We start from the raw sequence: 24,005 nt of genomic DNA on the forward strand, positions 1-24,005 counted from the left end.
AACAATAAGACTGGTCCAAGTCCTTTTCAGCTTATTTTCCCCAACGTTAGGAATGTAGGACAGACACTGTACGTGAACGGAACAATTCATTTTTTCTGAAGGAATATGGACAGGTCTGAGCTGAGTGGTCCTTGAACAGGAGATTAGTTGCAGCCTTAACTAGAGTGCGTATCACTGCCTTATAACCATTACAAACTGTTTGCAACTACCACACTCAGGAAAACAGGGAAAAATAAAGTTCTGATTCTCATCTGCTCTAAAGTCCCTGGACACTATTCTGGCAGTGGAGGCCTGTGTCAAAGAATTTGGGTGTAAATAGGCATAACACCCTAAAGACTGTAAAACATACCAATCAGTGATAGATTTCTATGAACTCTGTTATATAGAAAGATTTAATAGAGGAAGGAACCCAAACATGTGACACTTTGTTAGAAAGTAGAAGATTACATAGTACAACATGTATTTTGGAATGAATTTACAATGAATTTTAACTATAAAATAGAATCAAAGAAAAAAACAGGTGAAACTAAGACAAATGCAGGGTGAATTGAAACAAAGTGCCTGACTGATAATTCCAGAGATAATTGGGAATGTAAGTTAGCACTTCTGAGATCCCTTGTTTCAATAGGTGGCTTTTTGTTTCTGTTTCTGCTTGTTCGTCTGCTTTCCATTTAGAATGAAAAAAAAGGCAAGATTGCAAAAGCCAGCTTTTTCCTCAGTTTCTTTGGTGCTTTTTGCTAAGCAGCCTCAGAGCTACAAAGGTTCACAGTCTTTCAAACATAGACTTACACCCTAGAAGTGTTTACAATGGAAAGAAGAGTCCTTAAAATATATAACCACATAGAGAATCATATGGGATCTGCTGACGATACATCTTCAGGTGTCTGCATCCTGGTAGGGACTGTGCAGGAAGAGGCCTCCCTCCTCGGACAGGCATAGGTCACCGGGTCTGTGGAAATATTGGTTTGGTTTAGAGCTGCTATACGTACTGGCTTCTGAGGAGAGAGTTCTGCAGAGGAGGAACCGTCTCTTTTGTTTTAATATTTCCAGGGCACAAACTCAAGCTTTAGAAGGAGTACTGTGATACGTATATCCTCAGCCGGATGACAGAGCTTCCTCTGAAGTTGATGACGGTGTTAACAGTGATCATTTCCAAGTCCAACTGAATTGTACGGGGCCCCTTCACAGGGCGGGTCATCACCAGAGTAGCACTGATCGGTCCCGTTTGCTGTGCACAAAACAAGAGGAAACAGGTGAGATTTTAAAAAACGGCTCTTGAAAACTACCGTCTCAGGTGAGACCACATTATGGCCATGGTCTTTAAGCAGCCAAAATAACACTGTTTTCTGCTGCATTGTTAGAAGCTACTGCAATTTATGGGAGAGGGAGCTGCATTTCAGCATTTGGCTCCATTTTGGTGTTTTGTATGAACTATCACCTTCTACAGTTTGTAAAGCCTTTGGGAGCCCTGCACATAAAAGGAGCTATTGAACGTAGAAATTTGCTATTGTCCAAATGGAAAAAGATTAAAACATGGATTTAGCATATGCACAAGCAGTGACACCTTTTTTTTTTTTTTGTGCGTGAGATATTATTTTGTTTGATGTAAAGAGCACTGTTACTTTCAAGCAGTGAACACCAAGAAGGGGTTATGTTAACAGAGCTTGGAGAACAGATGTGCCTATGTGAACAGGATCAGGGTTTGTTGGATAACTGTGTATGTTAACGTTGCAAAACCTTACCCTCTGAAGAGAGCTTTAAGTCTGTGAAGGCACTTCAGAAAAACCTGTCTTTTAGTAAGTGGAAGCAGACCGTTGAAATATCTGGCCAGAACAGTGGATTATGAGCGTTTAAAAATCAGAGCTGCCGACGTTAAAACCAAGTGCAATTTGTTTTCCAGCAGAAGCACAAAGCGGCACCTGTTTTACCGCGAAACGGAGCGTTTGCGTTATCTCTGCTCGGAGAAGCCCGAGAAAGCGGCGAGGAGGAGGCGGGCGGCGGGCGGCGGGCCCCGCTGCCTCAGCCGCGGGGAGCAGCGCCCCTGCCCTTCCCGCCCGCCGCTCCCGCCCTTCCCAGCGCAACCAATGGGCACCACCTGCTGGCTGCCAGCCTGAGAGGGGAACGGCGCTGCCGCCCGCGGCGGGGAGAGGGCGGCTGGTGCAAGCGGGGTGGTTTAGGTGGCGAAGGAATGGCTGTGTGATAAATAAGTAAAAGAAAACTGGCAGACTCGAGCAACGATGCTGGTCGCTGGAGCCTTAGCGTCTGGCAGAACAAGCGAGACGAGGGGAAAAGGTCGGTGGGATCAGCAATGGCTTTGCAACGGGAAAGATCTTGTGAGACGTGAATGAGCATTCTTGGACCACTTGTCATTTTGGAATTTTGCAACATTTTCTGTCTTGTCACAGTGAGAACCTGAGGCTCTCGGGAGAAATGTGTCTATCTACCGAAATCCATCACGCTACTGGTTTCTGTGAGGCATGGGAACCATCAATAGCCACTGTACATCACTTAATGTGAACATGAGTTTTGGCTAGGGTTAAAAATCAACCTTCTGAATGCCGCCGTCCCTCATGGCTGTGCCTCATTCTGTGCAGACACTTCCCATCACCCCTGCGCGTCAGAGGTGGAGTGAAGATGACTGAGGAACGGAGATGTCTTCTGAGGAAAATTCAGATTAAAAAAAAAAGCAGTTGTGTTTTCTCTAACAGCGTCTACACAAAATATGTGTTCTCAGTGAACAAAAAAACATAACAAATGAAAGAAAAGAACCCAGAAAGTCAATTATTGAGATAAAGGGGTTTTTTTTGCTCACTTTTTTTGTTTTCGGGTTTTCCAATATCCAATGAAGCGTTTAATAAAACAAATGAGAAATGTTGACTCTTTCAGTGACAATTACTGATTGTCCATCAAATAAAAAAGAGTTTGGCACTATATTTTCTCTTGAGCATGGGAGACCTAAGCTATTCGCAGACATGGGTACAGCCCTGGACTTTCCTGAACCTAACGTCTCATAAAACAAGCATGTTTGCTTTGGGTAGGTTACCTTCCTGAAAGAGCCAGCAGCCCCTGCATGTCTGCCTCTAAAAATGCCTCATACTGGAGGTTTAAATGACATTAATTTAAAACTGAGTTTTGCTATCAGAAAAATATTCAGCTAACAGGAAGATACTCCGTGTTTTCTCTCGGTGAGCGCCAGACTTACCCGCATGTAGAATTCCCTGCCCTCGTTCCCCGACTTGATTTGGAAGATGTAATAGGCTCCAGGGTAGCGAGTTGTTGCTTGCATCTGAAAAATGTCAGAAGGCACAGACCGCCCGGACACCATATCCATCACTCTGTACAAGATGGTGAATGGCTGATCTCTGCAACCGGCGTTTTCAGCTGGACACATGCAGCGGCTAATTGTCAGAAATAGGATTGTCATCAGGGGTTACAAATTGCTGTAATATTTGATTCGTTACATGCAAATACAGCTGCATAAATAAACAAACAAATAATATTGTCGACTAGCTAAAAGAATCAGTGAAACTTGTAATGAATTTTCTCACTTTTAGTATTCTCTGTGTTGCTATTCTGGCCTACCTATATCCCTGCCTTCTTTTTCTTCTCTTCTATGCCAAAATATCTTGGCATCCTTTGTCTCCTTAATACCTGGTACATGTTTGTTCTGACAGTAATTTAAACTGAACTGTCCCAAAAATAATGTTAATTATTGGATCATTTCACTGATGGTGCTACATAAATGTTGTATTCAGCATTTAACAATCTTTTATATACTACAGGAAAACATACAGTGAGACATCCTGGATCAAACCAAAGCTCTAGCATCAAATGCAGAGCCCTGAGGAAGAGCAGGACAGCAAGCCAAGCATATACCACTTCCACCAACAGCCTCCAATTATTTCTGACTCAAGAAATTCTTGAAACAAAGATGTCTTCTGTGTATTCATCAGCCCTTAATGCATTTCTTATCCAACAGCTTGTTCAGCCTCCCCTTACACCCACACGAATGTTTGACGTCCGCAGCCCCCGCGGCCAGGAGCTCCACAGCCCCCTTCACCTCTCTCTGCACTGCCCCTTGCTGACTTCCTCTGATGCTCCCAGCTCTTCTGTGGCAAGGAGAGCGGCCAGTCGATCCCTACTTATCCACCCCATGCAGCTCAGGGTTTCGTATTTGACCCTGTTCATGGCTGAAGAGTCCTAACTTAGCTGTTTCTCACAAGGGAGGTATTCCATATTTTTGATCACCCTCATTGCTCTTTGTTGTCCAGTTATATTTCTTTTGAGAGGAGGCGAAGGAACTGCACATTCTTGAAGATACGGGTACACAACGGCACGCGCTCTAAGGATAGTATCTACCTATTAACACCTCAAATTCAGATTGCTTTTCTGACCTCTAGTGCGTACTGCATGTCACGGAACTATCTATAACAACCTTCAAATCTCAGTTTGGATGGATTATGATCAGATCAGTGCTCTTTATTTAATTTGTGAATTTGGAATTGTCTTTTTACTTTACATTCATCTACACAGAATTTCATCTAACATTTTTATTGCACAGTCACTGAGGATCCTTCTGCAATTCTTTTCTGTCCACCCTTTTCTCTACTGTCATCAGATACTGTTGCAGACTTTGCCCATCTCATGGTTTATCCTTTTTCCCAGGTTGCTTACAAATATGTTGGACAAAGTAGGTCCAGCTCAGACCTCTACAGAACTTCACTGTGAAAGCTGACGATTTAATACTGTATTTCTTTTTTATCTTTCAACCTCTTACTCTTCTGTGCCAGGGACTTGTCTCTTACTTATGGCTGCTTAATTTCCATAATAACCTTATGTGAGGTTCTTTTCAGAAGCCTTTGGAAACCCACGCAGACTGCATCAGCCCATGTGCCCTAGCCACATGCTGCTGATTTCTTCAGAGAACTCTAGTAAAGTTGTGAGGCAGGATGTCCCTTTATAAAAGCCATGCTGGGGAATTTGCTGGAAAAGAGTTGGGTCTTTTTGCCTGTTTTTTCTATAACCTCCACTACCGACACCAATTTCAGACAGTTCATCTGGCATGTCCCCCATAAAAAGGCTCCTGGCATTACAAACACCCAATTCTTTCCACAGAAAACACGGATGCAAGGAATTCACTTGGCTTTTATACTGACCACTTCTAGACATATGCCACAAATTAAATGCAGTCACATCTAGTCACGAGCCAAAGCCACCAAACACAAAGCTCAGAGATCAAGAGTTCTGGTGCAAGCTGATCTGCGAGGACTCTATAGTTGGGCTCTGGGGAATTTAGATACAGAGGCTTCAGAGATACTTCCAATTCCAGTTAAAGACTCTACCACCTCTGAAGGTAGGTAAACCCAGAACTGGAAGAACAGAACGTGTTCACTCCTCAGCTGCTCTAGTTCAGAAAGCAAAGTAAGGACATGAATAAATTATAATGGAAAGAAGCTGATTCTTCATCAATTGCCTTTCTATAAAATCCGTTAGGCTACCAACCAATCTCAAGTAATTGGGTTTAGTGGAAACACTATGGATGAAATAGTATGGGCTGCAATATAGAGAGATCTGTCTGGAGCTGAAATATTTTGAGCCCCAGGAAAATAACCTACAAAAATGTAAAAGAAACAGGCAACTTTTAGAAATGTGGGATTTATTTTTTTGCTCGCTCCAATAATTCCAAATTTAGACAGTAACAGTGCTAACAGCCTCATCCAGACATACCCAATTTCTGAACGAGTTAAGTCAGTCTGTGGACTTTTCAGCACTTTTAACCTTTAAGCAGTAGGAAACTACTTGTATCCTGTATAACTATCATCTAATGTTTTAAAGTACTTCCCAGACATAAGGTAGTTAATATTTACAGGAAATACTCATACTAATAAACAGACTGCATTTGAGCATATATGAAGTCAGTTAGTAGTGTAAGTAAATGTCTCTTATTACATTACAAACCTTGCTGTTTTCTCTACTCACTGATAAGTGTTTTTCCAGTCTAACTTCCCACATATCTGAGCATCATATCATATCCCACCTGGTGACCTGGTAAGGAATTGCATTTTATTATTTTCATAAAGCTTACCAATGGTAAATGCAGCAACAGCATGTATGTATAGCTCTCTAGACACACTTCATGGCTGTGTTGTAAAAATGCAACTTATTTGGTTTGCTCTAGATACACTTCACACAGACAGAATTTGCTTTTGTGGCGGTGGGTATGTTACTCACTTCTCATTAATCTGGATGTAAGGATCCTCGCATCTTACTGGGTCTAAACATTTATATTCTCCTGGGATATTGAAACACGTTTGCTGCGGAGTGCAGGTGAAGTTTCTGGTTTCACATTCATTGATATCTAAAACACAAGAAACGAGAAAGGCTAAAGCAGGGAAATATGTGCAAGACACCACTCCTACAAACTGGTTTCCATCTTAAGGAATTGCCCCAAAATTCATAACACTCTTGCACCATGAGAAGTGACCTTTTGATGACTGGCCCCTCTTTCAAGATCAGTTTTCACTCCATTCATTTCTGCTTGTTGGAGTGCTCCCATATGCTAAGTGCTGCAAAAATAGAAAAGAAATTGGCTGCTCAAGCTCTCTGACCTTAGGGAATGGGAAAATTAAAGAGAGACGTGTAGCAGAGAGGAGAGCATCTGAGGGCTTTCCTGTGTAGCTGTTTCCTGGTCAGTAAAGTCTTACTCACATGAACACACCAACTCACCTCAGTGGGACTGTTCACATGATGACATTCTTACCAGAATTATGTAATTGGCCCCTACAAGTATTTCACTGTGCAATGCCAAGACCAAGCATCTCAATTCTTGAAAGCCTCTTTTCAGACACAGGACCTGTTTTCTGGTCCCCTTGGGTTTTAATCAGCACAGGAATGTTCTTACCTTGGCAGCTTCTGCTATCGTCAAGCAAGTTATAGCCCGAAGGACAGATACAGTAGTAAGAACCAGGCCCGTTCACACATTCGTGCTGGCAGAGGAACTCTGAGAAGCTGCATTCGTCCATGTCTGCAGTGGTAAAACAAAGTTTAGTGCCTTTGGCTTTACAGTCAAAAGAGCAGTCCCACAGGCAGGTGGCCATCCAGACTACGTGCCCACCACCCCAGCTGGAGGTTGGCACCCTCCAGCTCCCTAGAGCTCTGCAGCAACCTGGCAAAATGCTATACAGCGAGTTCTTGGTTAAACATTTTTCTCTTACGGAAACCAAAGCTGCTGCTGAACACAATGCGTGGCTTTTATTTATTTATTTTTCTTTTCCAATACCTGTCACCAGTTGGCCATGTTTTCAGTTCTGTTTTACGTCAGAGATAGAGCTACTCCAACAACAAAGCTGCAACTGTAATTGGAAAGGAGAGACTTGGCAGTGGTTTTCTTTTCTTTTTCTTTCTTTTTTCTGGAGAGCAAACTTCCGTTTCCCAGGGCCACATGGGTCCCAGAAGAACTGCAGCCAGCCCCGGCTGGTTTATGTTTCTTAGCCTCTAGCCAGTTACTTCCAAGGCATACCAGCAAGACTACAGAGCTCATCCCAGCTCGGGTCAGACCTAGGGGAAGGCCCAGCCATCTCCCAGTTACCCGGGAAGCTAAGCAGTCTGTCACATCTCTGACTGAGAGCAGAAACTGTACTCTTTTCCCCTTGCACTCATGAAGTGACCCGTCGTTGTATTCTGCAGAACTGTGCTCAAGCGAGAAAGACGAACTTCAGAGCTGCACATGGAGGCATGGCTGACTGAGGGGGAAACACACGCAAAGGCGCTAGACTGAGGGAGGCTGCAGTTAATCATTTCCTTATTTCCCCATTCAGGGGAAGAAAGAAACAAAGGCCAGAGCCCCAGCCAGGAACTCCCAAGTTCTTATTCCCAGCTCTGACATGTTGACTCTCCCAGGCAAAACACTTTTACTCTTCAGACTGAACTTCCCTTTCTTCTAAATTGGGCTCAGTTCATTTATCCACTTTTGGTGTTTTGTGCAGATGGATTGCAAAGTATTTGAAGTCCAAATATGTTAAAGTGGCTTTATGGCTGCAGCCACAATATCAAAAGGGAGATGAAAGGAACTCTATACCTATATAGTTCTGTTACTGTGTGACTTGCCCCAGCGAGTTCGCTGAAAAAAACACCTTCCTGACAAAACACGGACCGAGGGCTGACTCCATAAAGGGACCGAGATATCACCCACCCCCTCGAGGCATCCTAGCCCAGGCGTCCGGCACATCGGGTTCATATAACCTGTGCTCAGCTGCTGTCAAGTGCTGGAGGGACTTAAAGCCCCGAGGGTCCTACATTTCTGCTGCTGAGCCCAGACAGGACAGACACACCTTTGCTGTTCCTAAACACTTCTGGCATTCTGCTGACTACCTGCAGAGGCCAAGATGGTAGGCATTTCACAGCACATCTAACGCATGTGCAAGACCTCTGTGATTAGAAAATAATGCCGATGTTGGGAAAGCCAGGTTGAAATCTCTGCCTCTCTCCTTGAATTGGGGCAGGGATGCCTCCCATCTTCAAGGTAAGCTGGCTGCTAGGCCATGAACTAATCCCGCGGCTCTTGAAATACATCTGGATCCTGGGTGTCCGATTGCAGTGTCCTCCTAACCAGGCATTCCCTTTGCGAGCCTCAACAATGTCTAGTGATTGCTTGTGAAGTGAAAGAATCTCTTTCAGAGAAATTTGGCCTGCTTAGACAAGCGTTTTCTCACATGGAATTGTCAAGAAAAGGTCCTCTGCTCTAAACCTGGGTGGTGGAAAGTCCCTTGTGCTGGCTTAACCCTCAGACACAAATGAGGTTCAAGCACCACCTCTTCTGTCACCGTTTTGTACTGGCAATGTTTATGTGGCATTGCAATGAACTTAAGTGGTTCAGGCCCTCAGCTAGCTCAGGAGCACATAAAAAGGTGCGAGAGTCTAGCTGAGAAACAGAAACTCCATTAGAAAGCAGAAAACTTAAGTTAGGTGTTGCAGCTCTAAATGTTAAATGCGTCAGACCCTTTAGAGATTTATGTCTTCTTTCCCTTATAATAAGGAGGTTTGCAGGGAAGAACAGCTTTGGAAACACTAATCTATACACATACTGCATATCACATATCTTGTCTCTCAGAAACAGCATGTTACATCTGTTTACTGTAAATTAAAAAACAAGTATTTTCCAGTGCATTTTTCCTTCCAAGAAATATTGGTGAGATTCTCTAATTTTATCAGGCTGTGGGAACATTAAGCACAGAAATAAGTTTTCCCTTCAATTAAAATAAAGCAATAAAATAAAAACAAAAACAAAAGAGGAAAAAGTACAGTGCCATAAGCACAGTTTCTTCTGCTATGTGCTGAACAGGTTAGCAATAGTTGTACTAAGAAACCATATATCATTTCTGAAGCGCAGCCAGAGCCATTCAGGGGAAACGGGAAGGTTTCATGCAGAAGTATGCAGTCGTAAGAGCAAGAGGAATACATGTATTCAACAGGCAAATGGAAAAGTGCTTTATATAAAGTATTTCTTTAATCATGGAAGACTATTCTAGGACTATCCCTACTTTACTTGTTCTAATAAAGCTTCCTGTTCAGCATTACAAAGCGTTTTCTTACGTTTTGCCGTTATCTTGAAGCTTTTTAATATTTAGCTTATTTCTTTCAAACCATTTGCAGCCCTCCTCCGCTGTGCTTTTCTGGGTATTTGCTGTGTGCTTTAACTGGAAAGAAGATCCTATGAGTTGCAGCTATCCCGCTGCTAACCATGGACCAAGGCAAAAAACTTTTTAAAAAGCATGTACAAAACAATACATTGGAAAAAGAAAAATTAATAGAATTAAGGAAACTGAAACAATAAATAACTAAAGACAGTTACCACTGCAGTTAACTCCATCAGCTTCCAGTTCGTAGCCAGGTTCACAGCGGCAGAGAAAAGAGCCGTAGGTATTGACGCAGGTCTGAGTGCAAGGGTTGTCGCTTGTACATTCGTTCACATCTATGGGAAACCAATGTCCAATGCATCAGTGACTTCTCCCCAAACTCTATTTTCAATTCATTACTGTAAAGCATTTCAAAGAGATTAGCTGTACAGTCAGAATGATTTGTTCTGAAAAAATATAACCAAGTCAGTATTGTTTATTGGGATTCAGGCTGATGCCTGGAAATAGTGTGTTGGAAAGACAACATGCACGGAAATGAAGCATTTTGGGAATGTCTTCAGTCAAAAAAATAACATGGAAGATGGGGATGAAATATTTATTACAAATGCTTCTGCCTTTATCCTGCAATTTTAAAACCATCGAACTGATTTTGTTATAACAGACCCGAGACAAAATGCAGCAGGATATTCCTGAGGAAGATAATGCAATGAGGAATGGTCCTCGTGGAAACCTAGGGCTAAGACAAAACCATTTTTTTTTTCCTTTTAGGACATGAGCACCTTCTGGACATCATTAGCACAGGCCGTTTCCTGCAGCATGTGGGAAGACGCTGCCTGCTTAGCTAGAGAGAGGCTTTATGAAGAGGTTGTGTTGACTTTGATTGAGGTAGCACATCACAGCAAAAGGTGGCTCAGGACCCTAGTCTGGAACTTGGGAGACTCAGATTTAATTTACTGATCTGACAGAGTTTTCCTGTTCAGGTGGATCACACTGCCTCAGATTTTAAAAGTTAATTCAGTGCCTAAACTCTTGGTAATTTCAGTGAATTGAGTAACTCTATATTTTAAGGTACTTGGGCCTCTGTGCATATTTCTCCCGATACACTGGTCGTGTGGCACCTGTACCCCTCTGAGGTACTGTGAAACTACAGAAATACCTCAGGCTGACAAACCTATGAACATATTCAGAAGCAGTGTTGGGAAGGTTACTTGTATTCTAAAAACTAAGCAAGTTTTGAGGGTGTTGCTGGGTTGGGACCAAAGATTTCAGTCGTGGTTTACCGTACACAGTACCTTGGCATGATCTTCCATCATCATTAAGGGTAAAGCCTGGGTTGCACGTACAAGAGTAGGAACCGGGCACATTGGCACACAGCTGCTGGCAGTAGCCGTAGCGACATTCATCTATATCTATAGATGGGAAAGATGAGAAGTAGAGTGGTCTGCATTTTCACATGCAGGTACAAACCAGCAAACACACTGAGTCAACGGTACCAGTAACACAGAAATAACCCAGCATACTGGTTACGGATGTAACAGCCAAATTTTCAGGTGTTCAGACCCAGAGTTATAGTTAAAATACATTTCTACCCAAAAGAATATAGTAAGGTGTTTTTATCCACAGCTGACATCTATCAGTATGTCCTATGAACTGATTATATCATTGCTGTAATCTTCAGCTTAATGTGATGTCATCAGGAAGCGCAGAGTCAGGCCCTTTAAGCAGCTGCCTCGAAGCATACCTGATAGCTGGCACAGCCCGTCAGCGCAGGCACAGCCAATGTTGTAGCAAAGTTTTGTCAGAGTCAAGATATTAACCTTTTTTATGTCCACATATACCAAAGCTACTCACTAGCAAAGCAATAAGTATTTGTTACTGAATACTCCTTTTTTTAGAGAGGATATTCTTTAAAGACTCTTTTTCAAATATTTCACATTTTATATGAATTTTTAACTGACAAGTTCTTGACTCTAAAATGTAAACAGTGAATTTAATGACAAAATAGCAGTTTGGGCTAAATTGCAGCATTAGCAATACATGCAACTGACTGTTATAAGCACAAGAAAATGCTGTAAGATACATATGATGGTAAGTGCTAGAAGAATTTTGCCCCTGGGCTAAGAATTGGAATGAAACACCTGGAATAGTTGTCTCTTCCAAGGCCTTACATTTCCTTTGGTATCATCAACTGGCTTTTGATTTATGGAGATTTTTTTAATGGCTACTCTCAAAGCTTTGAAGTTAAGTTTGTGCAGTAGAAAACCAAGTATATTATCTCCAGTCAATTTGCCAGAAGGAGCAAAGCACGAAGGCACAGATTTTGGTGAAATGACCCCCACCATAGGTTCCAACGCATGTGAAAATCAAAATGACAGTATTCTTCCTATGGTTCACGCGTATACATACATATCTGCATGAATTCCAGCAGTTCATTCTTTGTTAGCTAAATTGGCTGTTTTCTGTTTTAAATATTAAGAATGTAATGGGAAACCGAACTCTTGAACAACTTGAACATTTACGTGATGTGGTAATACCATAAAAACAACAATGTTGTGAATCTGTTGTGTAAGTAGCTACATCCTGCAATTCAAGTTTATGTTGCTGGCCTCACTGGGGCGGTTTTGCCATAGGAAGTCTCAGGAAACCATTCTGAAAATGTCAGAAGTCTTGGAAATAGTTTCTCTGTGTAAAATAACAGGGACACTAACACTCAGTTTTACCCTTACTAGCTTTTATTTCCCACTGCGTTCTAAATAATAGCAAGATAACCTAAAGGCCAGGGTCAGCAGTAGGCTTGGCCCAAATCCGGCAAAAAGGGACATGGGTTTTGAGTAAATTAATACCTCATTTCACTGACACAATGCATTACTTTAAATACATGCTGTGGCTCTTGCAGGACGGTTATTTCAAGAGTGCTACCTTTTGAGGATAAGGACTTTCACAGGGCTGCTTCTTGCGGGTGGGTCGTGTCTATACTGCTTTACTGGCTCCTCCTGTATAAACTTTACTGGGATAATTACAACAGATAAAAGTGTAGTTTTTTGTAACTGTGGTTTACTAACAGTGCACCAAAAAAGCCTGTCTCTAAAACCCAACCCAGCCCTCTGATTACAGTAAAAGGTCTTTTACTGCTTTATGGAAGCAAAAATCACTTCTCTGAGGCCAGTGGAAAGTATGGAAAACTGAGACTTTTTTGACACTTAGGGAAAAGTATATCAACTCGAAACACAATTTGCTTTTAGCTCTTTGCATTGCCTTTTAATAATCCACCCCATGATTATTTAAAGTGGGCAACACTGGGATGTTATTGCCTATTTTAAATAGCATAAGCAGATACTCAAATCAATTCAGCAATGCAGCCATTTCAGTTCTCTGGTATATCCATCAAGCAGTAAAGTACTTTAGATCCACGTCCAAACCCTGACTGCTGCACACAACCCTTGCGTTTGGGCTGTAACTGGGAGAAGTAAACGGGTAACAAAACAGGTGATGCAGAGCATCACTGGCCCTCCCTCATCCCCACCCCATCACGTATGCCTGTACAACCCCCAGCACGAGCTTTTTTTCCCAAGAGAAGAGGAATTATCGGAGATTAAGGAGCAGGGGGCTTGGAGACTTCATATCCCAGGGGAACTACAAGACAGTGACTCTCCAAAGCAGCTATGGCTGCACAGACCCCAGCTTGGACAAGGCTCAGCTTTGTCCCTGCCAGGTGGGTTACACAGCAGCTGTTTACAGTAGTTAGGAAAGCAGCCACGACTCAGTCCTTCACTGGAATTGGTGCTTGGGAAGAGAAAGTTGGAAAATAACTGGAGAGGCTCCAGGGATGAATGGGCAGGGAAAGCCCGTTCTCCTTCCAGCGGAGGTGTTGTGGCAGGACGGTCCAGCTCTGCAGAGCTGGCAGGCAAACAGCCTGCACCAAGGGGAAAAAAAAAATGAGCAAACTTTAAAAAAAAAAAAGTTGTATCCTATCTCCTAAGTCCTATCTCTGTACCTAAAATTAACATCTACTTCATCATCCCATGGGCATGTCAAGTGAGGGGAACGGGCTGGAGGAGAGGGGAGATGGAAGGTTTTCCCGTGCTATTTGTTGAGAAATGTTTTTTTCAACAGGGCTGAGCTAAAAGGATGAACAGGACATTGCTGCAAGGAAAATAATAAAATCGAAATAAAACTGCTTGGAAGCTACCAAAATGGCGCATAGTTCAGAGGTAGTTTTTTTTCTCACTCCCAAGCAAAAAGCTTCGTTGAATCTAGGCATTTACTGGCCTGTTTCTTGGTATCAAATACTGATCCCTTTGGGTCCACACTGTCACAGTGTGGAAAGGACAGGTCTGTTTGGGAATAAATCTTTTTGTATACATGCTTATGATGGATCTTACGTGAAAGGGAATCCTTCAGACCAGGAATGTGAAAATCCCACGTCTTACATGGATGCTAGTCATATGGCATTTACATCTACATTTTTGTTCTGCGAGGGAGTCTCTCTGCCAAGCATACCATTGGCACTTACGAAGATGAAAGACAGCTTCCACGTAGCCGAAGGTTTAACCGTGTACTTGACAAAGATGCTCCGTGACATTATTTCAGCTATTCACAGGCACACATATACAGATGCTCAAACACCACAGCGCACAAAGTTTTTACCTAAACACTGGCCTTCTAACAGCCAGTAGCCTTCAGTGCAGGAACAGGTATAGCCCCCCTCAGTATTTATGCAGATCTGGGTGGGGTTACACTGGTGAGAATCTGAAGCGCATTCATCCACATCTGCAACACAGAAATACAGCAAGAAAATATTAGAAATGGCAACAACAAAAGACTGTTCACACTGTACAGGGACTTGGACTCCCAATGTGTACCCTGGCTCCGTGCGAGGAACGAAAGCGTGGTGGAGTAGAGAGAATGACCATAACCTGAAGTAAAATTCATAATAATAAATGTCTGGGGCAGTGAGAACTGAGGGTGCTCATCAAATCTCTCCCTTTTGCAGGTGACCAGTGTTTCTCAGAGCTCCTCAAGAAAGGGATCGCATTACCTCAAGCTTTTTATTACTTCCACATTTGCTCTGTCACTGAACTGCGATTTCCGTGCTACAGGGCAGCGTTCAGCCCTAGGGAAAGGCTGCTGAAAGGGCTATATAACCCCACTGCGGAGTAAGAGATGGATGGGGAGTTCGAGAGATGGACAAACACAACTCAGACATATAAAAAAAATTACTTCCTACCCCCACCAACGCAGATTATCTCACTGTAATTTTTCTGACAGAAGGTTCAACCAAAATCAACCTTTACCTGACAAAAAAAATGTATACTTCCCTGGAATCAATTTCCTGACAATAAAACTCTTTTCTTTTTAATTTTTTTTTACCATCCTTATTGTTTTTAATGTATTGGGGTTTTTATTACAACCCCTTAGGGTGTTTTTGTTGTGGGCTTTTTTTTTTTTTTTTTTTGCAAAGGAGGTGAATAGCATTCCTACACTTATATAAACCAGGACCGTGGAACCTAACTGATTAAAAATGCCTTCAGAGTCAGAAGTTCAATCTGAATCCCTTCTTGCTCAATCTCTTCCCCGATGTTTCTGGCATCGGGTTTGCCTCTAGATGTCAGAAATGGAAATATTAAAAGATAAATTGTGTCATTTTTTCAGCCAACTCAGATTTCTATGTTTTATTTATTGATACCTAAACTATTTTTTATTCCAGCATACTGTGCACTGGCCTTTGCTGAAGTACTGTGTCATCCAAGCAATGCTACTCCCTTGAATCGCCCCCTGATTCTTATTAACCCAGACTTTGTTGGGTCATGACGAAAGTATCTCACAACCGCGCTGGGCTGGAGCAGGCAGCAGAGGGCAGGAATTACAGCTCAGTATCCGCCCCTGAGGCACCTAGCACAGCCAGTCGGCTGTAAAATCCCAGCAGTCATGAAATAACTGATCCAATCTACCACAGCAGCGTATCTAACATGTTCAGATATATAAATAAATACATATATATACGGAGAGAGTATAGAGTTCTTATCTTGCCAGCATCTGTACCAGACCAATTTATGGTGAGTCAAAGCTGGTAAAATAACAAAAGTAGCACAATTAGAGGCAATTAACTCTGTCGGAAATCAGTTCCCATGTATTTATTGGCTAGATGACGGTTGGCAAAATGGTGGGGGAAGTGGGAAAGGGGTAAGATAACAAGTCTAGACTATATAGGTACATAGATATGTTGTTCAGTTGAGCTGTTGCTTCTGCGGTTGGGCTAAAAAATCTGGATCCTCCCTTCATACAGCATATTGCACATAATTGGTAGTATTTGAACACGGATTTATCTAACCATAAATTTAATAAGAATGACATTAATGTTTTCTAAATGAAAAAGCTTTCTATTTGTCATGTTTGCTTATTGTTTTAGGAGTGGGACCTTGGGATCCCGCCAGTTATACTGTTTCTAGCCTACCCTGAGCTTAAAAAGGAGATTTTAATTTTCCATGCTCCCTGCTTCCAGTAATATTAATAGGTGAAGCACAGTGGAGACAAAATGAAGGTCAGGGTCTTACCACCACATATGGTAGCAATGCTGCTTGAAGACTATAGATCCTCCACTCTTCCGTGGTGCATCTTTCTTGCAGGGGAGCAACATGCGTCCTTCACCAAAAGCAATGGGTGGCTATGGGATCGGTTTTCTGCCCGAGTTGTCTTTGTAGCAGTTTCATGAGCAGCAGTACAATCACTCCAGAAAAGTAAGACATCGATCCTCTTTTCTTTCTTATCTACCAAGCAGATTTCTTTGCTTACTCCCAGTCTTCATCTTTTGTAGTGGTTTTAGAGACATATCTCCATTTGAACATAAATTTTTTTACAATGGAGGCTACCTGTGGCGTTCCTGCTGTTCCTAGAAAACCTGATCAACCTGAAGCTGTCTATGCAGAAGACATTGACTCCCCATGTTTTACACTGGTTAATACCTCACTGACTTCATTCATTAAGTTTTATGCAACCAACAGGTATAAGCAGCTTTACTGGTAGCATCAAATCTTTGTACTTGGGCCTGAGTGCACACACCCAGTTCTATATTACATGTCTCTGGCTTTCTCTAAGATTGCCCCTTACCATGATGAGCCATTAAACTCTGACAGACCCAGCTAATGCAATCACATCAACTATTTTTGGCAGCCTTCTCAGTTCAAACAGGTAGTATAATCCCAGCCTGTCTGCCAGGTGTTATTTACATTACATGGGCTCACTAATTGAAAGCTGATATTTGCACACTGAGAAGAATGTCGGTGCAACAATTGGCTAACCATTAAGTATCCTGTTGAAGAATATCAGAGCTGGGAGACAGAGGGTGCCTTGCCCACCCCATTTACACAGTGCGGCATATGGTGGGAACTGGTGTGGTTGATAAAGTCAAAACCAGACATTTGACAGGGAAAGGAAAATAAAAAAACCCAAATTATTTCCACTGGGGAGAAAACTAGCCATAAAACTTTGAGAGATTGCCTATAATGGATACACTAGACTTAAGTGCCAGCATAGAAACTATATCAAAACACTCCCAGAGCATTTTTGGTTGAGTGGAAAATTGCAAGTGGAAACAACGTGACAGCTAGTCAATAATGTGTAAATCATTTCTTATTCTGGTTGCACAGCTTATTTCTGTCCCATTCAAACACAAATCTTAGGTGTGTTCATACCCTGGGAATATCACTTCAAAGCCCATTCATACCACCTCTGCCCTTGTGCTGGGTCATACACAATACTAGAGTAAAACTGTGATGCTAAATGTACATAATACTAAACTGTCAATAGTTTTGTAGGTTCAAAGCAGATAAGACAAATTCAGAGAATAAAAAATTGTAAGGATGACTCAATACGAGGATAGCACATGTGGCTAAGAAGTCCCTGAGATGCAGTTTTCTGGAGCCTGGAAGAGTGCCTCTGACCCAGCATAACTTGTGTTGCAGTCTTCACCATGGAAGGAAATACTGCAATGTCTTGTCTGAGCCCCAAAGTAAAGTCTAATCAGCTGGAGAGCAGAAGAGTTGCTAAAGTGAAGCAAGCTAGCAAGAAACCCTAGAAACCCCACTGCCCCCCCATTCAAGGTGTTAGTCAATTGTGATATTTGATGATTTCAGCATCAGTACCATGAAAGCATCGGATGGTGTCACCCATCACTGATATCCAAGAACGGTTTTCTTTATACTGAACCTGCTTTTAGTACCTTTTGTCACCAAGATCCTTAGAAAACATTACCTGCATCCCAAGAGCAAGTCTAGGTTTTACTAATAGCTAGCATTATTGAATAATTCTTCTGTGATTTTGCTTAGATTACTCAGTATGTGGCTACAACATTTGCCATGAGGTGAACTGGGAAGCAAATGTAAATTAGATCTGTCCTCTGTGAAAACAGACTAAGGTGCCTGGTAGTTACTATGCAGGACAAGGAACCGGCACAGGGGCAGTGACCACGCTGTAACTCATGTGCTGAGGATATACCCTGTGGAAACTCATCCTTGCTCTTCATCTTCCATTGCCCTGCTTCTTATTTGAAAAATGGGGATAACAAAATCTCTGTCATAGTCCAGCCTCCCTCACTGTTTAGCATCTAAAACTATTCAGGGCAGAGCCTGTCCTCTTATGTACATAGCTAGTTCACAATTAGTCCATTTTTATTTGAAGCCTTCCAATCCCAACACAAATCAAACCCTGCACTGTCCCACCTGATGATAAATATCAGTGCCCCTGGATTTTAACCAGGAAATTCAAGACTAAAGAATTAAAGGACTGGCCTGCAACCACTCAACAAGACAGAAGTAAGAACAGGTCACAGACATTTCTGACCTGCAGTCCTTCATGGAGCCCAGTACAACCTGCCCCTCTTATATGAACACAAAGATGTGGCTTTTTCAGAAATTTTGTGCAGCCTCTACATTGGCTAATGAGATCTAAAGTAAAAGATTAACCATCATTCTGAAAGCATTATGTTCTACTAGGAGACCTCAGTGGTATCAAAGGCTCTTTCAGCTAAACTCTATGCTACTCACAATGTTACTGTTCTACACTAACGGTGAATTGAACCTCAAAGTTACTGGAACAGAGAGAGAAGTATTGCCACAGTCAGTGGCAAATTGAATGGGTTATCTAGCTACCACACCGCCTCTTACCCTTACAGACAGGACTGGGACCGTTGGTCTGAAATTACATATGAAAACAAGAGGATGTTAAAGATAGTCATACCTAATAATTTTGAGTAAGTCCAAATTTTCCCAAGTGATTAGTGACTCTGGGTGACTCCTTAGAGGTTCTTGATTTTGAGAGAGCAGCTGTTCAGCACTTAAAACCACACTAGAGAACCAAGGAAAGGCAGAAGGGATCCCTGTTCAAAACTTCTCTTGCCAAGGAATGCTTGGCCAACGCTGGCCCTGGATGTCTTGGCTCTTGATAATGCTGCTGTGTGCTATCAAATTAGCAGTCATCTATATTCTCTCATCCATCCTTCCAGTTGTTGTGTTCACATTACTGCTCCCACAGCTAGTTCCAAGGGCAGAAGTTCAGGCAGAAGTCCAGACTGAAATTAAAATTTGACCTGAAGTGGAAACGATTCACTTTGTTACTTCCCAACTGAATCCTGAGAGCAGCTACATGGCCCATCCAGACCACTGCTCTCTGCCTCCTAAGAAATACCAGCTAGAACGAACACAGAGCCTCATGGCTTGAAGCCACGAGTTTTAAAGAAAGGTCTTTGGTTTACTGACTGAATGGGAGAATAGGTAGGTGGCATCTCCTTATACATTTGTCAGGAAGCCCTTGCTGCAAGAGCTTGAGCCCAAATACTCCAAAATTAACCACACCCCTCTCTCTTAGCTCAGTGTGTCTGCCTTAAAAATTTATGGCTCTGGTGGTTTGGTCTAGCAACTCTGGGCTGTGATGTTTTGTTTACTTGACATTTTGACAGAGGTGAGGTGGCTGGGACAATGGGCTTTCATTTGGGTATTGGAAGGGTGGAGAAAGTGTTATTTTATATTTCTGGCTGACTGGCTGCCTTTTGTGGGATGTGATGTGCTGATGCTTTGTTTTTATTGGTACTGATTGTATTTTTAATAGATGGCAGGATGCCTGGTGACTGGATAAATATCATTTACAATGTCAAAATAAATAAATGAACTAATTGTGTTTAGCATGCAAATTACTGGCTTTGTGTTTTATTATCTGTAAAAGCTAGCAGTAATCTTAATGGATTCTTTAGAATTTAGCCACATCGTAGAACAATGAATGAAATTTTTAATTTGTTGCCCATAAATTTTAAAAAAATGAAATAATTTAAAAGCCATGCATACAAAAAAACAGGGCAGCATATTAATATAGTCAGAAAGAAAACCTAGATGTCAAACTGCAGCACACCACCACATCTCACCAGGGAGGCTAATTCTTATCAGAAGACGCAGTGATCTTTTATACTGACTCATGTCCACAAAGAATGCAGGACTGCGGCCACTCTCATTTTTATCCATAATATTGCAAGAAATCACAGCATAAGAAGAAAAACAATACTCTAATCCATTGAATTAAGACCAGACATATTCAATACTGCTCAAATGAAAGAGGCTAAAACTAGGAGACCAGCAATCTCAAGAGAGAATCATAAATGTGGAATCATGCTGTGAGTGTCTACAGGATGCCGAGGATGTGCTTTTGGTCCACTCTTTCCACATTTGGGATAAAATGCAGAGGATCACAATCTGGTGGAGTTACGAACTAAAAAGTGAAGAGAACTCTTATATAAAAGTAATTTGCTAGGTATGCTGGGCACATTTGAACGTGCATTTCAAGGCAGACATATGCAAGGTCATATATCAAGAGTAAAAAATGTTGGTCATGAAAATAACTCTGGGGTCATTAGAGATAATCACTTGAACACGAACTTTTCCTGACACAGTGTTGCTGAAAGAAAAGCATAAACATGAGAACACTGAGTAGACACAGGAAATTGTTCTTACCACGGTATATTGCATTAGTCATATAATTACTGAAATACATTTCTGGTGTCAACACTTCACAAAGCGATATTGCAGAGCGATCAGGAAATCTCCAAAGAGTAATTCCAAGTCACAAAAATTTGTCTCAGAGCAAAATAATGCTCCATTTAATAATCTATTTAAGAAAACGTTCAAGGCATATTTGCCTGTGATCTATAAACATCTTAATGGAAACAAAGTTTTTAGCTGCAGATGGTCACTAAAGCTAGCAAAAGACCATGGGATGAAATTCAGTGTTTAGAAGACAAATTCAAAATAAAAATAAGGCACAAACTTTAGTAGTAGTACTGATTAACCATCTGAAAAATATAATAAAGCACATGGTAGATGTTCCCTTATTTTAGGGCCTTAAACCTGAACAGTATTTCTTCCTTGAAATATGCTGTACCAAAAACCTGTGTGCTTGAAACACCAATTGCTGGGTAACGTTCTAATGGCCTGTGTCACAAAAAATACAGATTATGTGGTCAAAGTGGTGTCTTAAAGTCTTCATTAAATGATTTAACATCATTCAACATTTAGTTATTTTTATCTATATCCATAACCATCACGCTTGAGATTTTCTGCTTACCTTATATATTTTTTCATTTCCTAGGCCATTAGGAGATCTATCTTGGCCAGTGAAACTACTGAAAATGGGAACAGGAATTCATAAAGTTCTTCCAAGTGATTTCTCCTTTGCAAAGATTTAAATGTACACGTGCAGTTTTTCATTTTTTGTTTGTACTTTTATCAATAAATTTGATTTCTAGTGAGAGATATTGTACCTCTATTGTTTGTTTGTAGTAACTGCAGAAAAAATATGGAAAACTTAGAAACTGTTGATAGCATCGTTATGCTAGATGTTGAGTCATCAACCTACAGATGTTGGGCATGCCAACAGCCTTCCTTTCAGGACACATAGAATGATTGCATCTTTATGAAGCATGAAGCAAGATAAAGAGGAAGAATCCAAGTTATTACCACAGACAATCTGTTGAATCAAAGAGCCCAGAGGGGACTAAACTGCAGATTAGGGGAAGTGGAGATGCAGGAAGTAGGAGATTGTTTGGCAAGCTAAGTGACTTTAAGAGGTGGAAAGCCAGGGGAGAAAGGCAGCAGAGAAGGGGAGAAGGAGCAAAGGTGCTTAGGAACTGGATGCACCTGCCCACTGGAAACAAAGACACTGTTTGCCTTTCTTCTCAGTAAAACAGGACTTTGTGCATAAACAGGACTTTATGCACTAAAGAATACAGAAGGAAACAAAGTCCTTAAGATCAGCTCATCAGTTCAGAGACAATATCAGAGTCCTTCAGGAAAAGACTTTCTTGACAAAAAGCTACTTTTAAAAGAAAAAAAAAGTTAAATAAATATATTGATGAGTTTCATTTTGGTATTTATGAGCATGTGGTTACATACCACACGACAGAGTAAACGCATGTGGAAAGCTTACCAAAGAAGCTCCATCCCAAGGAGATGATGTGCACCTGCTGCTACAGGAACAAGGGAGACTGCTGCCTCAAGTCCATCCACTGATGTTGAAAGTGTTGGGATCGGTGACTACACTTATCCCTCCGCAGGTGTGGTCCATGCTCAGGGTGCTGTGACCGTTCCGCTCCCTCCACGACAGCTCCTTTCCCTGCTGGCTGGCAAGGCGATAATGCCCCTAGCAGAGAGCTATCATGGAAGGATGTGGACTTGTCATCTCTGAGCTAGAACCACATTCTTGGAGACTTTGGTGATTAGAAGAAAAACTTTGCTTGGACTCTGTATTCAAGAGGGAAGCCAATGTGGACAGCAGATTTCCAAGACAATACGCTTTTGGCAATGTGTGCTGTTTCACAGATGGACTGTTACATTTTGTTCTATTTGGAACATATTTAGCATGCATGACTTCCTTTCTTAAGTAATGAATTCTGATAATCATGCCATAAATTTCTGTGGGTCACAGTAGTAGCTATGGCTGTGTTTCCTTCTTTTGATCAACCATTGACAAAAGTGGGTATGTTTTTGCCCTCATGATTATTTGAGAGCCATTAGCACCATGGGGCTCAACACAGTAAGGCTGAAGATTAATTTGACAGTTGTGAGAGCACAGGTCTTGCAGATCAAAAAAAGTTTGCCATGGAAAGTCTTCTTCCCCCTTCTACTAGGAGGTATGGGTGATTTGGGGGCCCTACTTCTTTATTTTATTCTGTCTGTATTTTAGTCCTGCTGTTGTAACATCGCAACCCCAGGAGCTCACCCCACTCTCGAGATACAAAGTTCTTGCAGAGAGGCTCAAGGCTGCGAGCTCGTTCCAGAATCTCTGTCTGCTCAAACACTGAAGCTCGTTCAGTCATTTATAACCCTCGGGGCTCCATTTTAAAATAATACAAAGATTGGATGTCTGTTTTTTATAGGAATAATTGCAGGCCAGGACTAAACATCCGAGCTCAGTAACATGGATATCAGTTCCAAGATTATTTGGAACAGAGCACTTTCCCCAAACTTCTCCCCCACTCCTTATTTGGACACTGAGAAATAATTTCCTCAGTAGTAGATTTTTACTCAGTGAAATCACATGTTTTCTCAAAACTTTTTTTTCTCAAGATAATTACATTTGATAAGAAAAGGGGAGAAATAACAATGCCACATTCCTAAAGTGCCGACTGAAGCCAAATTCAAACTGCTGCTGTGTGGGGTCACTGTTTTTTTCCAAGGACGACTGACCCTGCTGAGCGTGGACACAATCCAAGATCAACTCCCTAAACACCTGTTTAATTGCATATTTCAGTGTCTGAGGACTGGCCATTGATTGCTGAATTCATTTTCTATCTGCATCCCACATGCATTATGTTATCGGTCGATTGCTAAACAAGGATTAAAGTGTTTCTTCACATAGATGGTCAGCCTGGAGGTGGATACTAAATAGTGTGAGGCATGAATCTGTAATGCTGCTCCTTCTGCCTGGTATGAAAGTTGCTCAACATGTGTCACAGGTTCTAGATCTCCTGCCAGCTATCTGAGCCTTTTTTTAGCTAGCACACTTTTAACGTTGCTCAAAGATGATAAACAACAGCTAAACTGTGAAAGGACTTTGCTCTCTGAGCACTTCTAGTCCTGCTTTTGTGATTGAGATTTATTGGACAGCCATACAGATAAGTGCATAGCAAGGGGACAAAAGGGGCAGCAGCCTCTTCCCCTTCTGCTCAGAACAGACCTGCGCATGGTTCATACACTTGGCAGCACCTGCATGACCACAGCTCCTCACTCCCACCAGTTACCAGGGCTCCCTGTTGCTACAAGATCACACCCAATTGTGTGGACTATTTTCAGTGTCCCATGAGAGCTTTTGCACAAATGCACAGTCTGGATA

At 41.8% G+C, this 24,005-nt stretch overlaps 1 protein-coding gene across 2 annotated transcripts in view; it reads right to left on the reverse strand.

The window, feature by feature from the left end:
* Positions 1 to 374: 374 nt before the first annotated feature.
* Positions 375 to 24,005, reverse strand: part of FBLN5 (fibulin 5) — a 57,247-nt gene continuing 33,616 nt past the window's right edge. For both annotated transcript variants that reach the window (XM_009475895.2, XM_087747535.1), the window contains 7 exons: positions 14,283 to 14,405; positions 10,928 to 11,044; positions 9,851 to 9,970; positions 6,902 to 7,024; positions 6,232 to 6,358; positions 3,203 to 3,398; positions 375 to 1,228 (listed from right to left, as the gene is read on the reverse strand). In XM_009475895.2, the coding sequence (XP_009474170.1) occupies positions 1,067 to 1,228; positions 3,203 to 3,398; positions 6,232 to 6,358; positions 6,902 to 7,024; positions 9,851 to 9,970; positions 10,928 to 11,044; positions 14,283 to 14,405 (968 nt within the window). In that variant the 3' untranslated portion in view covers positions 375 to 1,066. The remainder of the gene's footprint in view (positions 1,229 to 3,202; positions 3,399 to 6,231; positions 6,359 to 6,901; positions 7,025 to 9,850; positions 9,971 to 10,927; positions 11,045 to 14,282; positions 14,406 to 24,005) is intronic.

Source organism: Nipponia nippon, unplaced genomic scaffold, assembly GCF_047370975.1.
Source record: "Nipponia nippon isolate SJK-2023a ecotype South Korea unplaced genomic scaffold, ASM4737097v1 scaffold_11, whole genome shotgun sequence".
In the NCBI taxonomy this organism is placed as follows: domain Eukaryota; kingdom Metazoa; phylum Chordata; class Aves; order Pelecaniformes; family Threskiornithidae; genus Nipponia; species Nipponia nippon.